This window comes from Panthera onca, chromosome A1 (genome assembly GCF_046562875.1).
Source record: "Panthera onca isolate mPanOnc1 chromosome A1, mPanOnc1 haplotype 2, whole genome shotgun sequence".
NCBI lineage: Eukaryota > Metazoa > Chordata > Mammalia > Carnivora > Felidae > Panthera > Panthera onca.
In genome coordinates, this window is record NC_138339.1 from 34,988,361 (window position 1) to 35,014,687 (window position 26,327).

The 26,327-nt window shown below is 38.7% G+C and overlaps 2 protein-coding genes across 7 annotated transcripts in view; both read right to left on the reverse strand.

Moving 5' to 3' along the window:
• Positions 1 to 15,640, reverse strand: part of CA1H5orf34 (chromosome A1 C5orf34 homolog) — a 32,616-nt gene extending 16,976 nt beyond the window's left edge. The window contains exons 1-6 of one of the 3 annotated variants that reach the window (XM_060634538.3): positions 14,275 to 15,640; positions 10,818 to 11,051; positions 10,569 to 10,658; positions 6,154 to 6,800; positions 4,322 to 4,420; positions 3,089 to 3,212 (exon numbers count right to left, since the gene is read on the reverse strand). In XM_060634538.3, coding sequence (XP_060490521.1) covers positions 3,089 to 3,212; positions 4,322 to 4,420; positions 6,154 to 6,800; positions 10,569 to 10,658; positions 10,818 to 11,012 — 1,155 coding nt within the window. In that variant the 5' untranslated portion in view covers positions 11,013 to 11,051; positions 14,275 to 15,640. The other 2 variants (XM_060634539.2, XM_060634541.2) reach the window with 2 other exon arrangements.
• A 3,682-nt stretch (positions 15,641 to 19,322) lies between these two features.
• The window catches only part of PAIP1 (poly(A) binding protein interacting protein 1), a 32,508-nt gene continuing 25,503 nt past the window's right edge, over positions 19,323 to 26,327 (reverse strand). For all 4 annotated transcript variants that reach the window (XM_081796156.1, XM_081796157.1, XM_081796154.1 and 1 more), the window contains exons 10-11: positions 22,706 to 22,799; positions 19,323 to 20,528 (exon numbers count right to left, since the gene is read on the reverse strand). In XM_081796156.1, coding sequence (XP_081652282.1) covers positions 20,435 to 20,528; positions 22,706 to 22,799 — 188 coding nt within the window. In that variant the 3' untranslated portion in view covers positions 19,323 to 20,434. The remainder of the gene's footprint in view (positions 20,529 to 22,705; positions 22,800 to 26,327) is intronic.

Sequence of the window (26,327 nt, forward strand, 5' to 3'; positions counted from 1 at the left end):
TTTAAATAGAAATGTTAATGATAGGAAGCCAGACATGCAAAGAGTTGGACAAGTAGTTCCCTCAGTGATATATTCCTCCAACCTTCATCCCTCTTTTGTAGAACTCCTTTAAAAGTATAGGTCCTAGGGATACCTGGCTGGCTTAGTCGATACAGCATCCGACTCTTGATCTCAGGGTTGTGAGTCTGAAACCCACACAGGATGTAGATATTACTTAAAAAGGAAAGGAAAAGAAAATCTCCTAGCTCAGCCGTGTCTTCCTGCAGTTGACTTTTCTCCAAAATTGGGTCAGGTGCCCCTCCCCTTATGTGGTCCCAAAGCACCACATTCTTATCTCTATGAGAGCACTTACATCATGAGCCCTTGACAATCTTTCCTACTTAGAATTTTAATTATGCAAGTAACAGTACATTACTATTTTATTTTATGTTTTTGGAAAAAAAGAAAGTTAAGAAAATACATTTAAGTCCCTCCCTACTTTTCCTCCCTCACAAAATCCCACACTCCCTGCTCCTCCCGCCTAAAAGTAACTGCTTCAGTTTGGTTTTTACCTGCCCAAATCTTTCCCTGTGCATTTACATGTGTATTATACACAGTAACATATTTGGGTTTGGGGTTTGTTTTTGTTTTTTACACAGAAGATATTGTTGTACATGTTCTTCTGCAACTTTCTTTTTTCACAGTGTCTTGAAGATCTTTCCATCTCTCTATGCATCTATGTCTTCCTCATTCTTTTAAGCCACCACAAAAGCACCCTGTAATCTGACCATCTCTCATTTCACCATCTCTCTACTGAGGAACATTTAGATTGCTTCTAGTGTTTCGCTCCTACAAACAATGCCACACTCCATATCCTTGGCTGTATTTCTTTGTATATATATGTGTTAATATTCTTCTATGATAGATACCTAGAGGCAGAATTTCTAGCCAATTTAACTTGGTATTATCAAACTGTCCTTCACGAAGGCTAAATCAATTTACACTCCAACCCAGTACTACGAAAGCACCCTTTTCCCCGCACCCTTGCCAGCAATAGATATTAACAACCTTTTGATAATTTGATGAGTGAAAAATGTTATGTTGTTGTTATTTTAATTTGCATTTCTTTGATGCAAGCAGTTTATAAGTTATTTATATTGCCTTTTCTATGGCTTAACCATTATTCATTTTTCTATGAGAGGTTTTTATTTTTTTGGTCTTTTTATTACTGATTTATAGTACAGAATAGTTTTTTCCAGACCTTTGACTTTTTGGCTTTATCTAATTTAACAAAAATTAAATATTTAAAATTTAACGTAAGTTTACCAAGGTTACCAAACTTTTATTTTGTGCCTTCTGGTGTTTTGTACTGTATTTAAGAAGACCTCCCCTCCCCCAAGATTATAAACACTGTTCTTCTAGATTTTCTTCTAACAATGATAAACTTTGGTTTCTTACATTTAGCCCTTTAACCCTTCTGGAATTTATTTTTAGAGTATGGGTTAAAGTAAGAAGCAAATAATTCTCTCCTGAAAAGACAGCCAATTGTTTCCAAATCTCTTACTCAAGTGGACAGAGGTCTGAGAGTGAAGCCCTCAGCAGTCTACCACAAAGGCACAGGTCATCTGGAAGTTCTGTTTTATCCCAAAGCTCATGTTCTCCTCCATGATATGTTTGCTTCAGTATGAAAATTATCATCCCTCCCCCTGACACCTCTGAGTAAAACTGAAGCTCCAGGAAGATGTACAGTATTTATCTTGTACTTTTTCAAACTCTCAATACACAGCAGTCAGCAGTGTAACTGCACACACCCACTCTATTTGCCTGTTTACTTGATGATCTCATGTACTACACACACACACACACACACACACACACACACACACGCACGCACAAGCACGCACACGCACACATAGCAGTGGTCATGCTTTCATTTCATGTGCTTCTTGGCCTGTCTGACTGACTACTAAACTTTGAACCCTTGAGGGAAGGAGTTCTTTGTCTTCACCCAGTGCTTGGCAGAGTGCCTGCCTAGGAAGGTTCAGTTAAGATGTATTGATTGAATAAATGAATACTTTCTTACAAATGGACCCAGTGGGGAATCTGCATACATGTATGTATGTATGTGTGTATGTGTGTATGTGTGTGTGTGTGTATATATATATATATACACACACAGATACATACCCCCCCCCACACACATATATAAAATGAATGAAATATTCATTCTAAAATTTTAATGAATGCAGATATTTGGGATTTACTTAAAAATAAATAGGGAGTGGAGGGAGCAGTGGAAGTACAGATGGAACAAGTGATAAACAATTTATCACTCAAAATTCCACACTGTAATATAAAAAGAAAACATATATATTATGTTCCATTCTGCAAAGCAAAGCCATGTGATACCATGGTGATCCATACATAAGGGTGGATGTCAAATGTCAGATTGGGAACAAGCAAATTTAGACTATTGACAATATATCCATATGATTACATTTCGGCCTGATATATTAAATATATCGTTATATTTCACTATTTCAACAACAGAGAACAACCTTGTTCAACTTTCTACTTGTATATAAAGATTCAGGAGTTAAGAGGTATTTTAAACATGCAAATAATTACATGGTGGGGAAAAAAGAATGTGCTTTTAATGTGCATATATTAATTCAAAGATATGCTGCTGGTTTTAGTATTGATGAATTCTATGACATAAGAAATTTAAATTTAACTTCTGATTTAAACACAAATTAGGGCACCTGGCTGGATCAGTCAGTACAGTGTGCAACTCTTGATCTCGGGGTTGTAAGTGCAAGCCCCACCTTGGGTGTAGATATTACTTAAAAATAAAATCTTAAAAAAAAAAAATAAATGGAAATTACTTAGGCAAATGACTGGCAGAATACAGGAGGAGAATGCAATAAACATAAGGTGGTTAGTAATCACTGTGCCACAGCTGGCAGTAACGTTGTATTAACTCTCCAGACTGCATAGTAGTAGGCAAGCAATATTATATAAAGATCAAATTTCCTATGTATGTTCAGAATTATTTAGAAAGAGCTATATACAAAAGCCTTTTTGAGCTGAAAACTCATTGTCAGCTTACCTCTTCTGATCCTTCCTGAATGGAATAATAAGTAAAATAGCTCCCAAAATGAGCTCCCTCAGATTTGAAAACAGAGCCATCTCCAGGATAAATCTCTATTGAGTTCACATTTTTATGGGTAAGTCTAAGGAAGAAAAGTAATCATTAAATTTTTTTTTCTAATTAAGATTAAAACATAAATGAGAGCAATCAAAAAAGAAAAAATAATAAAGCAAAGTACTATATGGAATTCTGCCTATCCAGCAAAACAGATAATTTCATACTTTGCACCCAACTGGCTAAATTAAATTTTTTGCAAAAAATAAACAGAACACACAGAATCAGTTAATGTATCTATTTCAACAGCTAAGCCTAGTTTCTGGAGGTCAGGCATCTTACCATCCTGGTGTCCCTTCTGCCAATCATAGTAGCTGGCATATACTAGTCACCAAAGAAATGCCCACTGCAAAGGAGTTAAATATGACAACACCAGAGCCTGAAAATAAGATAATCCTTTAGTAATCAAACTAGTAGAATCTATACCTGATGAATGAGATTAGCCATGTGTAAAAGGAGCCATCCCTAAGAGAAGGTGACTAATCATATTTGAAGTAGCCAAGTATAATCAAGGTAGTGGGTATATATAATGTACAAAACTTCAGCCAAGTCAGTTTTTACTGAGAAATATATGAAGAATATATTGTCAGAAGGGGATGGGCTTTCATGCAAGAAAAGGAAAGCCCTAAGAACAAAATCTTACAATGCTATTCTAGCATTATTTATAGAAGTAAAACCCTGAATCTAGCCGACATTAGTATTCTAGTCACTAGAGAGGTGTACTTTGTGGTGGGGTAGGGATAATTCAATGGAATAGTGCAGACACAGAGGAGCCTCTAATCTTCTCTAATTCCATGCTCAATAGGCAACATTTTGATGTGACTAATTCAGACAACTAGATCCCCCGATGCTTGGAAGGGGTATCCTAAATAACTGACCTAAGTATTTCATTCAGTAGCAAAACTAAGCCTCACTGGCTCTGGAGTTGTCACAAAAATCTTGTGAATATGGTTAATGTGAATTAGTCACAAGACTCCTGTGTGCACTAATAAAACTAAGTTTTAAGACCTATAAAACGTAGGACCAAACATAAGAATGATGGCCCTAGCCAAACTGTGTCCTTTTATGGGAGTCTGTCTGCAAGACTAGTCCCATCCCTTCAGACATCACTAAATACTTCCAACACTGGTGCCTTACCGATAAGTCACACCTTTGTACCAAACCACTTTCACTAGTTCAGGATAGGAATATTCTTCATCAAACTGTCCTTGTGAAAGTGAATCACAAAAATTCCACCTGTGAAGGACAAAATACAAGCTATTAATTCTGGTTGCTCAACAAAATTACCTTTAGAAATCAACCAAATAGGGCAACTGTAACATTTATTTCTGGCTTAACTTGTTAGATCCAAGAAAAGTAAAAATTAATATAAAAGTGTATGAAGGAACTGAAAACTAATCTTATTTTTCCATGGATTTTTTTCCTTCAGTATTTTTAACAATCTTCTTATTCAATCTCAGCACAATTACATAAATTAAGGATCCAAACAACAAATATTTCCCGCAATATCTATGCTATGCACACTGCAGATATAACACCCAAAAAAGCAGACATGGTCACTGCCCTCAGGGAAGATTCCTATCAAGCAGGGATGTTAAGTAGTAAACACTGAACACAAAGAAAAGAGAATTACTGGATGCTATGGACACGTAGAAGAACCTAATCCTGTCTAGGAACTTGGGGATAACCACCCTAAGGAAGAAAGGCTTGTGCTGGGACCAGAAGACGTGCACAAGTCAGCAAACTGAGAAAGGTAAAGGAGTGCTCCTCGCAGAGGAAAGAGTGGGTGCAATGGTGAAACCAAGCTTGAACAGGCATTCTAGAGATTGTAAAAAGTCCAGTTTAGCAAGAGTAGAAAAAGCAAGGGCAAACGTGGTGAGGATCATAGACGTAGGAAGAGACCAGAAAATGGAAGGCCTGTTAAGCCATGTTTAAAGATAATGGATTTTAATCCAAAGTTAGTGGCAAGTTACTGAAAATTGTTAATTTAGAAGCCTAAATCTCTTTCAGTGTGTACTTATAATACTAGAACTTTCAATTTTAACCAAATAATCATGACCAGCCTGAAAAATCATATTTAAAATATGTATTTAAATAACAAATACATACATATTGGGAGACTACCTGGGCTCAAACCCCAATTCTACAAGCACTAGCTACGTGACCCTGCTCAGATTATTTCACGTTCCTGTGTCTCAGATTCCTCAACAAAATGGGGCAATGACAGTGCTTTCCTCATGGAGCTACTATGAGAATCAAGTAGCTACAGTAGAGCTGTGCCCGGCACGTACGCGCTTTGTGTTAGCTATTACCATTATTACTCTACTACTTATGGAAGTTCATGTTACAAATCTGTAACCATTAGCTTATTCACCTCTTAGGGAGAGAAAAGGTTTATATTTGGTGTTCAGAGGCTTCTCCACGTTTACCCCTTTTTTCAAAAAATTTCCATAAATAGATTTATAGTCAGCTAACCAAAGACAGGGGTGGCCTCTGAGACTAGGTATGAAAGAAAGAACCCATGCTCATCAACTGGTCGGAACCATGCTCCAGCTACAAGGTAACGGGCTCCACTGGGTGCAGCTGAGGCTTCTCTGTGCTCACTGCCAGAGCCCTGTGCCACTACTTACCACACTTTAACCATCTTGTCAGTGACAGTGACCTTAATAGAGTCTAAGCTCCTAAAAAGCAGGGACTATAGCTTAGACATCTCTATAGTCTCTGTGCTTAACAAAGTATATAGCGTATAGTCAGCCTTCCATAACCACTCAATGCGTGGACACAGAGTAAGACACATAAGGAACACATTGGCTAGAGAAATTCTTTACTATCGGTTATTAGCAAAGTTTTGGCTCACTGAGTGAACTTTCCTTATGAATGGTAGCAGATTATTACAAAAGAAAAATTATCTTTAGATAAAGACTGGCTCTGACAAGAGCTTTATGACAAATAAGCCGTTCTTCCATTACCTGTGCAGGTGTGGGACAGGACAGCTGAGTAACAGGGCCCTGGGAAGAACAGAAACCTCTTTTCCTCTTTCCTCTGAAATATCAGAAGTCAAAGTTTTATTCTGGGTGATGGCTGCATCAATTCTAGACACACTGCTGATTTTATTATGCAAATGCAGTGCTAAAGACAAGGGATATTTCCATTCCTCTGGACAGGAGGCCACAGGCCAGCATTGTTTCACCCACGTGTATACACACGTGTGTTTTGTACCAGGCAGAGGTGGCTCGCCACTCCCTTTGGCTCCATTTACACAGCTCTTTTTCTCCAAAGGTTCCTTGGATTTCATGGTCTGATAGTAAAGTTCGTTTTCTTTATTCTTCAGTCTCTGTCTTGATAAACTTCCATATGTACAGATTTTGCCTGCTGTTTCATCTAGTTTGTCCTTTCTGGCTTGAATCTTCTTTTCTGACAATACTATAGATGAATCTGGCTTCTGGCTTACTTTACACAAAAAATGTACTGTAAATTCAAGCTGCGATCTCGGCAGACAAAGGTATGCATGCCCATCTAATGATGATATCTTCACGGTGCCGCTCTGCATACACAGCATGCCATCATCAGTATCAGGACTGGGCCATCTGACTTCTGAGAAGTCAATGAAGATACGCTGAGTTGAGGAGACAAAGAGAGACGGGGAGTATTTTGTCAGCAGTCCAATGTTTCCATACATTCGATGCTTACATATTGTATAAGAAAGCTCTTAAAAGTTTTGTTTGTGTTTTACTATCTAGAGAGAATGAAAAATGGAGAGCCAGGTGTTGGTCTATATATATGGTTTTCTAAAGAATATTTGATATTAAGATTATCTCTCTTACAGAGAGAGATGTAAAACACACACACACAAAGAATGAGAGAGAAGGGACGCCTGAGTGGCTCATTTGGTTAAGCGTCTGACTTCGGCTCAGGTCATATCTCAAGCTTCATGGGTTTGAGCCCGGTGTCAGGCTCTGTGCTGACAGCTCAGAGCCTGGAGCCTGCTTTGGATTCTGTCTCCCTCTCTCTACCTCTCCCCTACTCATTCATTCTCTCTCTCTCTCTCTCTCTCTCTCTCATTCTCTCTCTCTCTAAAAATAAACATTAAAAAAAAGAGAGAGAGAGATAGAAAAGGAGTGCCTGTCAGTGGCTTGGTCAGTTAAGCATCTAACTCTCGATTTCAGCTCAGGTCATGATCTCACAGTTTGTGAGCTAGAGCCCTACAACAGGTTTGTGGAGCCTACCTGGGATTCTCTCTCTCCCTCTCTGTCCCTCCCATGCTCACATGTGTGCACTCTTTCTCTCAATCAATCAATCAATCGATCGATATTTTTTAAAAAGAATGAGAAGAAAAATAAAAAAATTATCCTGACTATATTTAGCGTTAGACATTTTTGTTTAAAATGTTCAATGAATCAGAAATAAAAAGATTTTCAACGCTTCTCAAACGCCTACTCTGAAAAAGAATACTGAGGGAAGACCAGCACTAACTACCATGTACAAACATCACTACAAACAATACTATATTAAAAGCAATCATAACTTAAATGATTAGTATGGAACTAGTATAGAAATCACTGACAGAGCAACTCAGGTAATATGGAAACAGAATCAACCACATCTTAAGATGCTACACGTAATAACATAACCTTTCAGAACAAGGAGGGAAAGGGAGAATGATTTAATAAATGGTACTAGAGAGGACCTGGGTGGCTCAGTCAGTTAAGCGTCTGACTCTTAATTTCGGCTCAGGTCATGATCTCATGGTTCATGAGTTCAAGCCCCACTTCAGGCTCTGCTCTGACAGCACAAAGATTGCTGGGATTCCCTCTCTGCCTCTCCCCAAAGCACGCACAAGCTCTCTCCTTCTCTCTCTCCCTCAAATAAATAAATAAACTTAAAAAAATAAAAATAAATGGTACTCTCAAAGGGTTAGCAAATACACTAAGACTATCTATCCTAGAAAGCACCTAGCATACCATATGCTAAAATAAATTCTAGGTAGCAGGGCACATGGGTGGCTCAGTTGGTTAAGTGTCTAACTCTTGATTTTGGCTCAGGTCATGATCTCATAGTTTGTGAGTTCAAGCCCCATGTCAGGCTCTGGGCTGACAGCATGAAGCCTGCTTGGGATTCTTCTCACTCTGCCTCTCTCTGCCCCTCTCCAGCTTGTTCTCTCTCAAAATAAATAAACATTAAAAATAATAATTAATTAATTAAGTTAAATAAAAAATTCTAGGTTGTTTAAAAAGCAACATTTTTTTTTAACGTTTATTTATTATTGAGAGACAGAGAGACACAGAGCATGAGCATGGGAGGGGCAGAGAGAGGGGAGACACAGAATCCAAAGCAGGCTCCAGGCTCTGAACTGTCAGCAAAGAGCCTGATGCGGGGCTCAAACCCACGGACTGTGAGATCACAACCTGAGCTGAAGTCAGATGCTTAACTGAACCACCCAGGTGCCCCTAAAAAAAGCAACATTTTTAAAAACTGAATTACTCAAAAGTAAACTGATCCTGACCAATAGCACAGACTCATGACAGGTGCCAGTAACTATGGCATCTCTCCATATAAGATAAAACCAGCCGTTATCACATTAACGGTCTTTTAGCCAATTAATTTTGCGAACAGGTAAACATTTCAGCTTTCATTTATATAAAACTTTAAATTTAGAAAAGAAAGCCTCTTAAACCTACACTGCTATTTATATGTACAGATGTTAGTACAGTATTCACTGATGGCAAAGCTGGCTTGTAAGGGTGGTCAGTTAAGAGAGTTCTCTCTTCTAGAATTAGATTATCTAATAACCCTATCAGCAGCAAACTGCAGTTTCAACAAATAAAGTTACTCAAAAGATAGTGGAAAAATAGCCTTATACACTAAATTACAGCTTACGATTTTTCTTGGCTCCTTTGTCATTATCGAGTAGTGGAAAGTAATTAAAAGACATAGTCTTAAAAAAAAAAAAAAGAAGACAGTCTTCAGAGTCAAATAGACTGGGTTCAAATCCTGACTACCTCTTAGAAAATGTCCATGAACAAGGTTAGGTAAACTCTCTGAGATTTAGTTCCCTCAGCTATATATAAAGGGGATGACATCCAGCCAATATACCTATTCTGACTGGCTAAATACCCACTTTGATTATCAGAGACCCATGCCATACTGGTGTTATTAAATATTTTTAATATCATTCCTATTTCTTGGCACATAGTAAATCCTCAATAAATGACAGCTATCATTATTATTATTCGTAAAAGTTCAGGGGCGCCTGGGTGGCTCAGTTGGTTAAGTGTCCAACTTCGGCTCAGGTCACGATCTCGTGATTTGTGAGTTTGACCCCCACGTTGGGCTCTGTGCTGACAGCGCAGAGCCTGGAGCCCGCTTCAGATTCTGTGTCTACCTCTCTCTCTCTGCCCCTCCCCTGCTCAAGCTCTGTCTCTCTGTCTCTCTCTCAAAAATAAATAAACATTAAAAAAAGTTCAAAATAGAACATAAGCAAAAAAATAAAATATGTATACCTACAAATATACACATCTCTATTACACATGAACTGCACATAAACTACTGAAAACAGCCACATAATTTCTTAATTTTGACACCGCTGAGAATCAAAAAGTCATCAACCTGGAGGCGTCCGGCTGGCTCAGTCAGTAGAGCTTGCAACTCTTGAGCTTGGGGTTGTGAGTTTGAGCCCTATGCTGGGTGTAGAGTTTCCTTAAATAAAAAATAAAAATAAAATGTCCAGTGTTCCGGTAAATTAATTCATACCCAGATGTGAAAGGAAGAAGGCTAAAATCCTTGCTAGTAACAGAAAAATATGAATATATAATAAAAAGTCATTAATCTGAAAAATTCTGAGTATAATCTTTGGCTACAAAGAAAAGGTCAGGAAGATGAACTATGCATCTTCTGGGTCTCAATCAGTACATAACATAACAGGGCGCCTGGGTGGCTCAGCGGTTGGGCATCTGACTCTTGATTTTGGCTCAGGTCATGTTCTCACGGTTCGTGAATTCAAACCCTGCATCAGGCTCTGTGCTGACACATGGAGCCTGCTTGGGATTCTCTCCCTTTCTCTCTGCCGCTCTCCTGATTGTGTTCTCTCTTTCTCTCTCTGCCCCTCTCCTACTCATGCTCTAAGTAAATAAACTTTATTTAAAAAAAAAAAATATATATATATATATATATATACACATATATATGTAAATATAAGATATATATGGAAATATATACATATATATATATATATATCATATCAGAACATCATAGTCTGGTGAACAATATAGGCCTACGCATTCTACAGCAGTGTGTATTCCCAAGTGTCATGAAGAAAAAAATTAAACTACCTGTTTCTAATTACTTGTCCTCAAATATTACTTATAAAAAAGCTTTAAAAAATTACCTTTTTTCTTTCAGAAGGTATGATGCTTTCAGATAAAAAAGGGCAAGTAGCAAAAGAATTTCGAAAATCTAGGGCTCGCTGTAGTTGCTCCTACAGAAAGAAATACAAAACATAACCTTCAAAAAATGTAAAATAATTTGAAAATCAATTCAGAGTGACAGTAATCTAGAATACTAATTACTTTCCATATTCTAACTACCTCACCAATATTCTGGTACCAAAAAGAGTTGTTTTTAAGCCATTACTTACTCGGTAAGTGCTGATAACAAAATGTGTCCTTTGACGAATTCTTTCTGGTCGTTCTAAAGGATGTGCTGAAACAGGAGGCGCCTTTTCAAATAAAAATTCAGAGCCACAAGGAGAAAGCTGTAGTCTGGAACCATCAGCATATTGCACTTGCACGGAATCATCTTCATAAAGTACCATTCGCACTTCAGCTGCCATTACTATGACTATGGATAAAATGTCCTTCCAAGGAGAAGACTGAATAGGAAACAGGGTAGCACAAATTGTTCCCTTAATGTACAAAAGTTCTATCATAAAAAGTGAATGCATTTTCTAAGAACATAAACAAAATATATTTCCGTTGCATTTATTTTTGTTGGGGGAAAAGTGATTACTTTACTACATACTTTTAAATGATCTGAAATTAACAACCTTAACAATGCCTTACCCCCTAGAGCTTTACTCCAGGGTGGGAAGATAACCTAGAGGGAGAAGAAAGCCCACCTAGTTATAACTGTCTTTACAATTTCAATAGCTTTAGTTCTCCGGAAGCTTAAATTCTGTAAATTCTATGCTCAGTAACTAATTTCAAATAAAAGGAAATTCCACCTTTGCATAAGAATACAGCAAATCATTTGTAATGCATGCAAAAGGCAGGCCAAAACTATCAGGCCTAATAAAAAAGAGTACTGAAAAAGAAATCCCAATACCTGGATTTTTGTCCCTAGTCTGACATTAAGGAAGAAGTTCCATGTCACTACTGAGCAAGTTAATTAATCATAGAGTGTCTTAGACTCATTCTTACTTCACTGAATTCAATTTCTTTTTCCCTACCTTTAGAATGTGTCATCACCTATGCTTTCCATATAGGGATGACTGAAGGGGAATTAGAGGGTTGGGTTCCATTCATACTCTACAATTTACTAGGCTAGTTAAATGCCTCAAGTTGTCTGTTTCCCTTATTTGTAACATGAGGGACAGTAACAGGATTGTTGCAAGGATTAAACAAGGGAACACATTTGCCAGTCCCAGTATTGCAATGTCAAGTTCAATAAATCTTATGATTCCTTTCTAACACCAACCCCATCCTCTCTGACACTTACCCACCTCCCTCTAGGACATCATCCTTTTTAAGACTTTCCTTTCTAAACACTAACCCAACCCCTTCTAGAACATTATCTTTTGCCACTCAGGTGATCAACTTTCACCTGACAGAAAAAAGTAACGTTCCTCAGTTTACCTTTTTCCTACCAAAAAACTTCTCAAGTAAAGTATCCACTCATTATCTACTTTCATTCCCATCCATCTTCAATCCATTGCAATCCAGTTTCCTTCCACCTTCGTGCTGGAATTGTTGCACTGATTCAGAACTGTCACCGATGTCTTCCTGCACCCAGTAACTTCAGTCTTCATCCTACTAAACTGGTCACTGTGATAGTGTTATCTACCTTTCTCTGCACCGAATTGTGTTCCTCTGCCTTTTTACTTTTTTAAAAAAAGCGGGGGGGGGGGGGGGAGTGCCATGGTTTACCCCACCACATCTTCTACCTGTTTTTGATTTTTTTGTTTTAAGTAGGCTCCCCACCTGACGTGGGGCTTGAACTCATGATCCTGAGGTCAAGAGTCACATGCTCTACTGACTGAGCCAACCAAGCACCCCTACCTCTGTTCTTAGTTTAATCATTCCTTTTCACCATTCTCTTAAATCAAGGATTCAAGACCTGACCTCAGTCCCCATTTCATCTCTTCTTACTATATACACCCGTGTTGCTTTTACATCCACCCTTGGTTTTTAAAAGAGTCTCACCCCCTTTCAATGTATGTAATCGGCTACATATGACTGGCTTACAATCTTCTGTAGAATATGTCAGAATATAAGTAAACATTAAACCATATGGTCTCTCCTGAGGAGAGCCACACAATTTTATTTCTTCTCTCTAGAGAACTTCCAAATCCACCAGATCCCTCCCAGTGCTTCCAGCTGCCTGACAGACCTCTCTTCATGTTCCACTCAATCCACATGACTAAATTAATCAAACTCAATCCACATGACCAAAATGGAACATGATCACTCCCACCAAAGCAACTTCTGCAACGTCCCCTAATTTCACTTTCATTCTTACCTCCCTCAAGTCCAGGCTACATACAATAGCCACAGAGATCTTTTAAAATAAAAATGAGATCTATCACATGCTGGCTCACAATGTACCATTCTGCACTTACATGACATTCCTAACCATGGCCTATAACAGCCACATAATCTGGCCCCATCTTCCTCTCCAAATGTCATCTCATAACTCTCTCCTTGTTCAGGACACTTTAGCTACACTGGCCTTTTTAATGTTTTTAAAACAGGATGTTTCCTATATCAGAACCTTTGCACTGTTCTTTCGGCTTAGCCTGTCCTTCCCCTGGCTTATCACATGGCTGGCTCTTTGTCTTTTAAGCTTAAATATCATTTCCTCAAAGGCCTGACTTTATTGTTCCCAGTCATCTCCCAATCACTTTTTATCCATTTCATCTTTCTTACTCATAGCATCTATCACTATCAAAACTGATTCTATTCATTTGGTCGCTTTTTGACTTTGCCCACCAGGGTATAAACTCAATCAAACCAGGCCTCATCTGTCTTACCGTTGTATCCCTGGCATTTAAAACAATAGCTGGCAAATACTAAGGGTGCAATAAATATTTATTTAATGATGAAAGAATAAGCAAGTGAATTTCAAAATTCTTGTTCCTCCTGAATTTGCAATTTAAGTTAATGGCATCTCAATGTTAGCAATATTTCTCTCCACAGACCTATAACATGTCTTGTTGATTTGGTAGGTTTCTTTTATGAACCTGGCTCCTTTTCCATTTCAGTTCATCAACTTTCCCCTTCATTTCTGCAACTATCTGGGACCTTCTTCCAGTTTCTTCCCTCTCCAATCCATTTCCAGTATTGCTGTTATAGGAAACTTTCCACTATCCAGACCATACCAACCATTTTACAACACTTGATTACATACTTGTTCGTTTAGCGAACAATAAATATTCATAACAATACATGTATTCATATTGCATATATGTAAACATATAGAAATATAGTTAACACATATAAATAGAAATATATATCTCAGATGTCTACTTGCTATTTCAGAAAAAAATAGAAATATAGAATGGGAAAAGATCTCTATGTTTGGCCAAGTTTTTAATTAAAAAAAAAGTTACTGAGATATAGTTGTTATTTACTTAAATAACAGGCATACACAAGAAACAGTGGAATATTTAAAGTTCCCAGCCTATCATAAAAAAACATAATCCGGCTCCAACCCACATTTCAGCTTCATCTTTACCGTCTTATTCCTGTTTGTTTTCACCACCCAGTACATTACGTCACAGTATATTTAACAATCTCCGTACTTGACAAGTCTGTACTTGACATCAATTGGACCTCATTTTTCAAAATGGCAATATGTAGTTACAGAAAAAGCCTCACCAAAACAACCACCAACGTCTTGGACTCAACACGGCAATTCTGAGATGAAAAGTCGCGGAAATAAGGCCAATCAACGGCCCCTGCTTTAATTTGCCAAAATGCTTGAAGTCTGCCCACGACTGCTTCTCGATGGATATTTCATGAATCTGACAAATTACCAACAAGTTATGTTTCTTGATGAGAGAAAACAGTGACAAGCGCAGAGGAATAAGGCCACAGGGGGAATATTTTTAGCCGAGACGTTCGTCGAGTCAGTAGCGGGAGAGAAGCTGAAACGCCAACCACCTCCCCGCAAAGTAAACACAGGAAATCAGCAGTTCAAATCTTCCCTCAACCCGCGGAAGCATCTTTCCTCTCCTAAAGACCGGAAGTCCCGCCCAGGCACGCCCTATGTTCCGGGGCCAATCCGTCGAGCGCCCAGCAAAGGACGGGACCGGAAGTAGGGGAGGTGGGCGTTCCCAGTCCTGAATGTGGTTGCTTCCTCTTTGATCTTTCCTTCCGATACTCGAAGGTTGGAACCGGCCCCACCTGGTTGTGACTCCTCCCGTGAGGACCAGCATCTGATAGCTCAGCCAAGAGCTAACCACATGGGTGGATTTTAGTGGACTAACGCTTATTTAATCTAAACAAAAATGATACCTTAATAAAGCTGTAAAAAAAAAACAAAACCAAAAAAATTTGGGTCAAAGAGACCTCTTCTTTTTCTAATTTGGTATCAGAAAATATCTTTCAACTATGTATCTGCGCTTTTTTCCTAAGTAGCAAGTAGATGTGTCCGATAAATTTATTGTCATTAAGTATTTATGGAGAACCTACTATGTGCTGGTCACCTTAGAAATAAAGCAGGGAGTGAGACCCAGGGTAGAAGATGAGGACTGGAGATGAACTGGAAAGAAAGGAGTAGACAGTAATTTGATCACAGTTGTAGTAAGTGTTCCTAAAATAGAATACAGAGGTCTGTGAGAGCATGTAGTGGACAGACCTGAGGCTGAGGAAGTATTTCCAGTGAAATCCAAAGGGTAGGTAGGTTTAGCCAGGTACTGTGGAGGTGAAACTGTTTCAAACGGAGGTAACACAGGGCCCTGAGGTCCGAAGGAAAGATCTTGACCCTTAAAAAGCTAGTTTGGTTTAAGAACGGTTATAGAGGAGAGAGGCTTTTAGGGGAGAGAAAGCCTGAAGGGGGTGATAGAGATAAGTAAGGGCTAGATCATTATGGTTTTATGAATTATGGATTCTATCTTAAAGGCAATGGTAGGGGTGCCTGAATGCCTTAGTTAAGGGTCCGACTCTTATGGTTTGTGGTTTGAGCCCCAAGTCTGACTCTGCACTGGCAGTGTGGGACCTGCTTGGGATTCTCTCTCTCCCTCTCAGAAATAGACATTAAAAAAAAAAAAAAAAAAAAAGGCAATGGTAAACTATTACAACGGCTTTAAGCAAAAGCGGCAACAGCAAGGAATGGGGAGAAATCTAACTCCTTACATTCATCTCCATTTTTGAAAGTCTGATAAGCAAATTGACTTCAAGCTTATGTAAAGTATAGTAAGGGGACCCTCAGATGCCATGTTTTCATTGACCAGTAACATCAATTTGTATCACACAGTACTTAGGTCCTATCCTGTTCCCACCTTTTTTCCCCTCTAATGACTAAGAACCTCCTATTTGTTAACCGTCTACTACAAGGGGGTTTTATGATGCTATTTGTACTTTAGAAAGATACCTGGAACATCTGGGTAGAGAATGGATTGTAGGATGTAGGGACAGATGTGGGGAGCCCAATAGTCTGAAAAAGCAACAGGAGAGATGGCATTTCAGACTCAAGATTAGACCGTGAGTCTGGAGAGCACAGCTCCAAGAAATACTTAGATCAATTCGATAGTCGTGGGGATGACTGAACAGGCATTGAAAACAGTTCCAGCAGTTCTGTTGGAGCAAGTGGATAGGTAGCAGTGCCATCAATAAGAGGGATGCAAGAAAACAAAGTTTAGGGAATAGCATGACTTCAAGTTTGTGAGTCGTCCTAGTGGAAATGGCAAGTTAGCAAAAGTGTAGAAACAAACCAATCCGGAAGTCAGTGTTGATAGCTGCTAACTGAAGCTTTAGGAGAGGATTAAATAGCCCAAAGATACAGTGACAGAAGAAAATGTTTAGGAGTGGGCTTTGAGGAACACCAATACTCAATAGATTAGCTAAGGGAAGAGAATCCCACAAACACTGGGGAACCACATAAAGCCAGAAAGGCTATTCTATTCCAGGTGCCTAGAGGTTTTCAATTTTGGTGTCACTTAAGTGTCACATATTGCCTAGAGAACAAGCTAAAGAATCAAGTGTCTACTTGATTTAGTGGCATAAATGTAATCAGCAAGGGCTGTTGTACATAGTGGCAGCAGAAGCTATGTGTTTGAAGGGCAAATAGGAAGTAGAAGAAAATGGGATATTTGAAAAATCTCACTAGAAAGCATAGAACTGTAGTTGAGAGAGAAATGTTAAGGGCCAGATTTCTCTCAAGAAGAATGACATGTTCGACAGCTCACGCAAAGAGGTTAAAAAAAAGAAAAAGTACAGACTAAGTAACAAGAGAGTTCATGAGTCAGAGGGCACAGGTTTTGGGCACATGTGGAATACCTGGCCTTTAAGAGGAGGGATACATCCTGTACAAGAGGAAAAATGAAGTGAACGCAGATGCATTTGTATACATCTGCCCAATTTCTTCTGTGAAGCAAGTCCTTAGGGGATGAGGAGCAAATAGAGTGGAGAGTTTGAGATAAACAAGGTAATAAACACAGATCGCTGGCAGTGCTGACAGCCTAGGTGGCGATTATGAATTTACACTGGCACTAACCTACCAGAAAACATGGCCTCCAGCCGCCTGGGTGAAGCAGGTCCATCCAGGGTTGGTGCTTTGCCAGGCTGACAACACAGTAGCAGTATACGTGACCTCAAATTATTTACGTATACCAAAGTCTAGTCAGCCAAAGATCACCAGCCTCAAGCCAGCAGGCTCTTAAAATAGGGACTTGTAAGCAAGGGAGAAAACTCCAGAGAAAAAACAAACGGCCTGCTACACCAGGGGTCAGAGGGCACCGACTGGTAAGATGTGGACTCCTGCTGAAGGATTCTGAGCAAGTTCTGAGGGAAGGGATACTGGTTCTGTGTTGGATGTTGTTTCCGAAGCAGGATTAGAAGCAGGGATTAATTAGGGATGTGGTGATGTCATCAGGGGAGGACTATTTAGCAATTGGGTATCCCCAGGAATAGATGGGTGGGATAGCAAAGCAGGTCTGAAGACAGCATTGGTAACAAAGCAGTGGCCATACAAAGGGTCACGGTGGCAGTTAAAACTGCATGACTTTGGGGAAAATGTGTCCTGTTAACTTTGCAGCTGGCTTTATCTGTGTCTGTCCTCCCAGACTGATTAACAGCAAGGGTACTTCTTTTTCAGTGAGAGCAGATTTTCAGTCCTTCAGTCCTGAACAAGTTTTTACTCCTTCATACCAAGTATCATCTTCTCTTGCTAAGTGTGATTTTTTTTCTTAAATGAGAACCTCCTCCATATCCACCTGTCCTATAGTTCATGAAATACCTAGTCATTGAATACCTGACCATATCCAATCTAGAGTGAAACTCCAGTTTCTTAGGCCCTCTCCCAAATTATCCAACCAAAGCCTAAACCCCATGATGGGTTCTAAACACTCTCTCACTGACACACCCTACAGTTCCCCTTGGTGTGTATTCTGCTTTACTGCAAAAGTACTAAATCCAACCTGTTCAGATACATGTGTGTTCCTGGTAGTCTTTGGCTGGAAGGGCACTGAAAGCAAAGACATAAGGTCAGAGTTGACGACACGAGCCAGATTTTGCTGGTACAAACCAATACTTGTGCTTTGTTACCAGAACAGAAGCCTAGGACATTCATTAGCACTTTTGTGTCCTTGCTCACTGGAGACCTACAAGATCTTAGGACCCATATTTCTGTTGAAGATACAGCAATTCTAAAGGCCAACAATTACAGCGCTGGCCATCTCTTCATGATATACTGTTGCAGTTTAAAACATGTCCGCACATTTCTTAATGGCCTATCTGATATGGCTTTAATGACTCACTTAGAACCAAGACTGTAATGGAAAAAAGGCTGTGTGCACCTTCCAAATGCAGCTTCTTCCTAGGTCTTCTACAATGCCCCCTCTCAGAATCCAGCTGCCATGTTTGTGAAAAGGCCAGGCCACATGGACAGGCCATGTGTAGATGGGTCTGGCTAAGTGATATCTTCAAGTCATCTCAGCCCAGTCATCAGCCATGTGAGTGAAGAAGACTCAAGATGATTACAGCCCCCGGCTGTTGGAACTGCCTCCAGCCCTTAGTTTTCCTGGTTGAGGCCTCAAACATTGCAGAATAGAAAACAAACAAAACACAAACCCACAACTATCCCTATTGTGCACCATCCAAATCACTGAACCAAAGAACTCACGAGAATAAAATGCTTATTGTTTGAAGACACTAAGTTTGGGTGGTTTTTTAGGCAGCACTAGTTAACTGGAACACACTGGAACTGAACCAGGTCCTATTGGTACCTGTTGAGTATAGCAGTGGTGAGTGACAATGAGCTAGTGGACAAAGCTGGACGGTTATTCACAGAGCAACTGCTACAAGTTTAGAGCATACTCAGCTATGATGTACTTGGTCCCCGGTCTAATGTACTGCCCCTTCCCTACACCCTTTTCCCCACCCCCAAGATTTACACGGAGCACAGTCCTTGGAGAACTGCAGATGAAGGTAATTATCTACCATGTCGCAGGAGCCATTCTGAAAAAGAGAATCCTACTACAAGTTCCAAAAACCCCAACTATGTATATACTTCCCTTTTACAATAAGGAATCTAAAAGGTATTTTACATTTGTTAATTTTCCCAAGCAGACTCGTTATTGAACTAAATAACACACACACTGAACAGAATATCTCCTCTCCTAGCATAGTTTGATTTCAAACCCTTTTACAATGTCACATAAAAGTTCAACAGAAATTCTTTAATATCAGGATATCACTCCAAAAACTTAGAGGAAACAAAACTATTTAAATTTTATTTTCAAAGTCTAATTTTAATCCAGACTGAACAAACAAGCAGAAAAGTGAGAAACCTAACTGTATTAGCAGACACAGATGTACCAAATGTAAAACAGTGGGTTATTAACAGAACTATTTACATGCATTATTTACAAGCAATCCTTTTGTACAGAAGTTTTACTTTTATAGTTAGTTGGAAAAAGACTTGACGTTAGGTAAAAATATTTTTAAACAGGGCTGAGGTGGTACTACATTATAGTAAAAGTATTAGAAAAGTGATCCTCAAGGTGTATCAATTATAAAGCAGATGAAAACCTGAATGACAAAGATCTAGTAAAATTCTCTAGTAAAAAAGTCAATGCAACTCATGCTACAAAATAAAAATGAAGGCCATATAAATAAAGCAGAATGTTGTAGGCTTTAGGGCAATGAAGTTAGAAAACAAAAAACAACAACAACAAAAAAACTCAATTCTAGAATCGCAATAAATGCTCAATGAAGAATCCTGGTTGTTTGGTTGGGAGTTTTAAGTTTTTGTGGGTTTTTTTTTTGACATTTTAAAAGCCCTTGGTATCAAACAGCATTTGGATATGTATATCGCTTAATGATATATTCTAAGACTTTAGTGCTAAAGATTTTCATGGTTGTGATTCATATCTGAAACCCATTCATTGAGACCATGTAAAACTAAATGAAAGCTATATACTCATCTAAAAAAGGATGCTACATTTTGCAATAATATGTATTTCCAGCCTAAAACTTTCTCCCTCAAGAAAAGTAGAATTTAAAGGATAAGCTTCTAACCAACTAGCAAAATTTACTTTCAACATTTCATTTATTTCAAAATCGATTTTATTGCAGCCAAAACAGTGGAATTAACTGTACATAATAAACTATTATATATATATACACATTTTAAGTTATAGGGAATAAAGTTTATTTTGGCAGATAGTGTTAAACAAAATTAAAGTTGCATACATTAGTAACATAACTCAACATCCTTAATTTGGTATAAGTGTGACACATTTTCCTGCTTTCCTGTGTTCTGCTAAATCACCATAACCTAAACTGCTTTATAAAACTGGTATGTTGAAATTTAGCTTTACTGTTTTCGCTTACGCTCTGATTCCAAACAAAACTTTTCATAAGCTTCTTCTATCTCTGGGTCCATCTCATCATCAATATCATCCAAGTATCTATGAAAGAAGTAAAGATGATTCATAAGTTTGTTTTTCAATTTAGAAATATCTAAAATGCTAAACCACACACACACACACACACACACACACACAAAGTATGGTACTGTAACTATCTTAGACTGTTAGAGAATGCATGTACTTTCCTGAATCACATACATGTCAGCCCTTAGACAACTAAATGCCTTATCTGGGAAATTCAATTTTACACTGGATTCTGAGTCTCTTGTGTTTGAAGTTAAGCTTCTGTCATACTTTTAGACATAAATTAAAACTTAAAAATTTAACCTAAGTAATCTCTACACCCCAAGTGGTGCTCGAACTCACAACCCTGAGATCAAGAGTCTCACGCACTACCGACTGAGCCAGCCAGGCACTGTGACACATGTTAAATTCTTAACCTAACCTAAAAGTTAATTTAAATGCTTGAACTATAAATTTGGGGGCTCAAGATTAGCATTTTCATAAATTTATCTTATTAACAATCACACAATAATTAGAACATAATTTCAGATGTACCATTTACCTCTAATGATACATTTTATGTCTACTTATCAGAATGGTATTCCTGAAATAATTTAGTCACATTCCCATTTATTTGGAATCACTTTCATAATAAGCTACTTTCAAGATCATCTCAGAATTTTTTTCAACTATTAGGTAGTTTAAAATGATGGAAAACAAAGCTTTCCATGGTTAAGTATGGGTGGAAAATTTAAAATGATTATTGATTTAATATACATTCTTACTGAAAACCCAGAGCCATCTTAAAAAGACAGGTACTACTATCATTTCCATATTTCTCATCTCCATTTTTTTTTTTTTTTTAAAGTAATCTCTATGCTCAATGTGGGGCTTGAACTCACAACCTCGAGATCAAGAGTCACATGCTCTATGGACTCAGCAGCCAGGCACCCTTACCATCTCCATTTTAGAGATAAAAGAAAAAAGACTTTGGGAGGTTAAGTAAATACTGTAAGATTTGGGTAAGTGTGTGGCACAGCCAGAAATCTTTTCCCTTTTCTATACTTTTCCTCTACAACAACATGCTATCTATGTGTCTCCCCACCTCGCAAAAACCCCTTGTACTACATGTGTGACGAAACTATCTTGCCAGTTCTATCAACTTTTTCATTTTGTTCCTCCATTTCCAGTACAAGGCCATGTGCTGAAATGGCCACCAGTGTATTAGTGTCAGAGCATGTAATACTGACCAAGCAAAACTTCACAGGACAACCTGAAATTCAAGGCCAAGAACAATTTGAACTTACAGTGGTATACCCAGCAGGGGTGAACCTTCTTAACGGTTTTGGAGTCCTTACATCCCTGTTATTGTTATTATTTTTTTAATGAACTAGTATGTAAAAGTATGGTAATATTAGAAGATCTCAAATGGACTTAAGATTTCACTAGATAGAGAAAATAAAGGTGGTTCACTTTAAAACCTACAGCACACATGAGAGAGGAGATAAGAAAAATTAAGTCAGATTTAGTTCATTCATTCCTCCACTTAGGAAGAGAACCTGAGTAACTTGTCCAAATTCATATAAACTATTAAGAGCTAGAACTAAACCTCTCAAGTTCTTGGTTCTTCTGTAACCAAACACAATGCAATCTGATGGTAAGGGTGTGACAAGTTTCTTTTATTACAAATAATAGCAGGGAGAGAGATGGAGATATGTGAATATCTCACACCTTCCCTTTAGTCCAAACACTATTATGTCATTATCGGTGTTCTCCTTAATCTTAATTTATCCTTTAACAGCTGAGATCTGAGCTTTTTACTGTGTGCCAGGAGGTGGTTCTAGGTTTCTCGCTTAGTCCTCAAAACTCAAAGAGGGGTCTGCTATCCCTACTTTACAGATGAAGAAACAGGCATAGAACCTGCCCAAGATCTTACAGTATTCGAGCTGAACTAAATCTCCTTTATAAAACTACGCTTGAGTATACTACTATTTTAAGTTTTTCCCCTTCAGATATATATAAAGTTTCAGAATTGTAGTTTATGTGTTCTAATAGGATTTCTTGAAAGTTTTTGGTAGACAAGTAGTATGTACAGATCAATGTGACACCGTCAAATCACAACGTGCATTCTTCACCTACCTTCTTCTAACCTAAACATCTACAAACTGTAGCCATAGAAACATCACAAAGAAAGCAGAAAAAAGAGAACTTACGGATCACCAGCCCCTGATAAATCTGTCCCATTTTCTTCATAATCTGGAAAAAAATCTTCTCTTTCAAGTAACTCTTGATATTTCTCTTGGTAATCTGTAAAAAGAGTTTTTTTTTAGTTAAATGCTGACAAAAGTCAAAAAAAGGCCAGTTTTCCTTAAAAACTGTTTTTAATATTAGGAGTTTTAAGTAGATCCAAGGCTTAAACAGGAGTGAGCTACCAATCACATTTTATTAGGTTTTTACAAAATTTACATTCTAATCGGCTTGCTTTTGCTACCTGCATGCCCATAGATCTTAGTTATAATATTCGTCTAACTACGTGTTGCAAATCAAAGTCACCGTGAATATACCAGAGTACAGGTCACAGCCAAGGTGTATGCTGCTTATATTCTCTGCTGCTTCATTCCAGAAGACAAAATACCAGCTATGTAACTTGTTGGGAAAGCACATGTTCTTCCAAACCTTTCACAAGGAAGGATTTCAATCAAATAGCCTGGCCTCTGGGTCCCCTTACTTTTCCCCAAGAAAGTAAAGTGAGCTAGGTGGCTAGCAGCTAACAGCCACTGGCCCATGTTTCTCAATCAGATTAGCTAACCTAGCAAAGGTTCTGAGCACAGGGGATTTTCTTTTCTTCCCTCTCCTTAGAGACAGCTGGAAGGTAGCTACTTGATAAATGTTTCAACTATACTAACTTTCCCTTGGTTGGGTTCTTCCAAGGCAAATACAGGTAGTATTATAGCTCCCCATAGGCCAACTGTCTTACACAGAGTTACTACGTGTATTTTACGAGTAGCATGTTCCTACAGAGTACCTCTCTGAATGAGAAAAAGATCAGTGTGTATTCAAACTAGTTACCTTAAACAGATACCTCATATTTCAACAGGATAATTACATTAGAACTTATTTTTCCAAGATTGCCAGTCTCTAGAAAACTAATTCCAGCTTAAAGAGTTGGGGATATTTTGACATCCGGTTTTGGCAATTTAGAGACAAATTTAACTATAAAATCTTCCTGCAACAGATCCTTGAGGTAATAGAGAAGACAAACATTCTTTGACATGTACAGAGGGGGTTCATAAAAAAGCAAACCAAGTCACCAAAAAACAAACAAAAAGATACCTGAAAACCATACCTCCCTACTGCAGCCAGGAGGCTGCAGACCACACGCTCTCAGCAACAAAGGGGACTGGACTGAAAAATCCACAGAAGGTCAGAAAGCAAAGTCCTGGGTCCATGTGAAACAGGGACATGGAATTCATGCCCATGCCCACCTCTCCGTGCACAAATCCAGCACCCTCCAAGGGCGGATATCCCAAGCAAAAGGTAGACCAAGAAAAAATAAAATGCGAAACACTCTGGTGGCAAAGACGGATAACAAAGAAACTTGCCGGTCTCTTCTTGGGTTTGGAGTAGGGACAAAAGTACCCTGAAGAAACTGGTCCCTCAGAGAATTTTGAACAATGGGCCTGCACCTCAAATTTCTACTACCCACATGAAAAACCCCTATGACAAGAGGTGTCCCTTGTGCAATTTTTACTTTTGTAATTACACTTTTCCGTAAATTTGAAATCATTTCCAAAAAATGTTTTAAGATCATTAAATATCAGATTGCAATAAAAAGATCAAAATAAAAAAATTTATGTGTGATAAAAAATAACAGGATTAGAATTAAATGACAAAATGTGAAACAAAAATAAGCAGGTTTAGAAGGACAAAAAAACAAAAAAAAGAGGACTTGAAAATCTAAAGATCAAGAGACTTAAACAAATGAGACAAAGATGAAGAACAAAGAACCAAATGATTCAAGGTAACTTTCAAGAATAAGGGAAGAAAGAAAAATCATCTTACCAGACATGGCAAGATTTACAGTGAAGTAGTAATTACGACTGTGGTATTGGTGTTGAGACAAAAGATCCACATGCATGGACACAGGAATGATACAAGTCTACAGAGGAGGCACACATCAGAGGGACATTGTAACTAGCACAGGATGGAAGACTCAACACCTGTTGCTGAGACAAGATAATATGGAAGAAATATTTAATTTCCACTACATCCATCATATAAAAATTAGCCAGACGGGTGAAAGAAAGACCTAAATATAAAAAAGCAAGAAAGACTTGAAGAAAATGGAATTTGATAGTAATTCGGAAACTTTCTTAGCCACAGGGAACAGGAACAAGACAGCTACGTTTACATCAAAACTCAAAGCTTCTATATGACAAGGCAAACATAATGGAAAGACAGCACATACAGGTAGAAGCTAAGAGTCACTTTGTAAGCTATGGAATGAATTATCAGGTAAGACAGACTGGTGATCCAACAAAACACAAACAGGCAATTCGCAAAAGGAAAAAAAAAAATCCATAGAAACATGAAAAGAAACTCATTATCGCTAGTAAGGAATAAAAGTTCACGATTTTGCACGATCTAACTGACAGTAATTAGGTCCGCTAATAAGTGAGAAACAGGAACCTGCACATCTTGTTGAGGGAATACTAAGGGGTATCATACAGGAAAGCAGGTCAGCAACATTCAGTGAAGTTGAAGACGCACAGAACTTACGATGCAGCGACTGTACTTCTTCACCCCAAAGAAACTCCTGCATGTGCACAAGGACTACTTGATAAGGTTTGTATAGTGTAATCTGTAATAACAAGTAGCCGCCCTTAAGTAGGGACCTAGAACCTGTGGTTTACTCTGCACGCAGAAGTATTTGGCGTTTAAAATGAACTAAAGCTACATATACCTCAACATGGATAAATACTAAAAATACTAAATAAAAAAATAAGTTGCAAGAGATGTACACAATAAGATACCATTTACGTCAATGCTTTGTGCGAAAACACACCGTTTACAGACATACCAAGGAAAAAGACCTCACCATGACCTCCAACTTCAGGATGGTAATTACTTCTGGGAGGGAAGCAGTGGAAGGACTGGCTTTGGGAGGTAGGGATGGGGTCACAGAACAAAATGGTTTACTAGTCACTGTAAGGTTTTACTTCTTTAAGAACACCCAAAGTGTATATTAATATGGCAAAATAACATTGGTTTAACCTTGACAGTGAATAAATCAGTTTTTTTGTGGTTTTTATGTCTTTTGAATGTTTCATGATTTACATTTTTTTTAATTGTTTATTTTATTTTTGAGAAAGAGGCAACACAAGCAGGAGAGGAGCAGAGAGGTGGCGGGGGGAGAGGGGCGCAGAGAGGGGCAGAGGCAGAGAGGCAGAGCGAGAGCGAGGGAGCGAGGCAGAGCGAGGGAGCGAGGCAGAGCGAGGGAGCGAGGCAGAGCGAGGCAGAGCGAGGCAGAGCGAGGCAGAGCGAGGCAGAGCGAGAGAGAGAGGCGCAGAGAGAGAGAGAGAGGCGCAGAGAGAGAGAGAGAGGCGCAGAGAGAGAGAGAGAGGCGCAGAGAGAGAGAGAGAGGCGCAGAGAGAGAGAGAGAGGCGCAGAGAGAGAGAGGCGCAGAGAGAGAGAGAGAGGCGCAGAGAGAGAGAGAGGCGCAGAGAGAGAGAGAGGCGCAGAGAGAGAGAGAGGCGCAGAGAGAGAGAGAGGCGCAGAGAGAGAGGCGCAGAGAGAGAGAGAGAGAGAGAGAGAGAGAGAGAGGCGCAGAGAGAG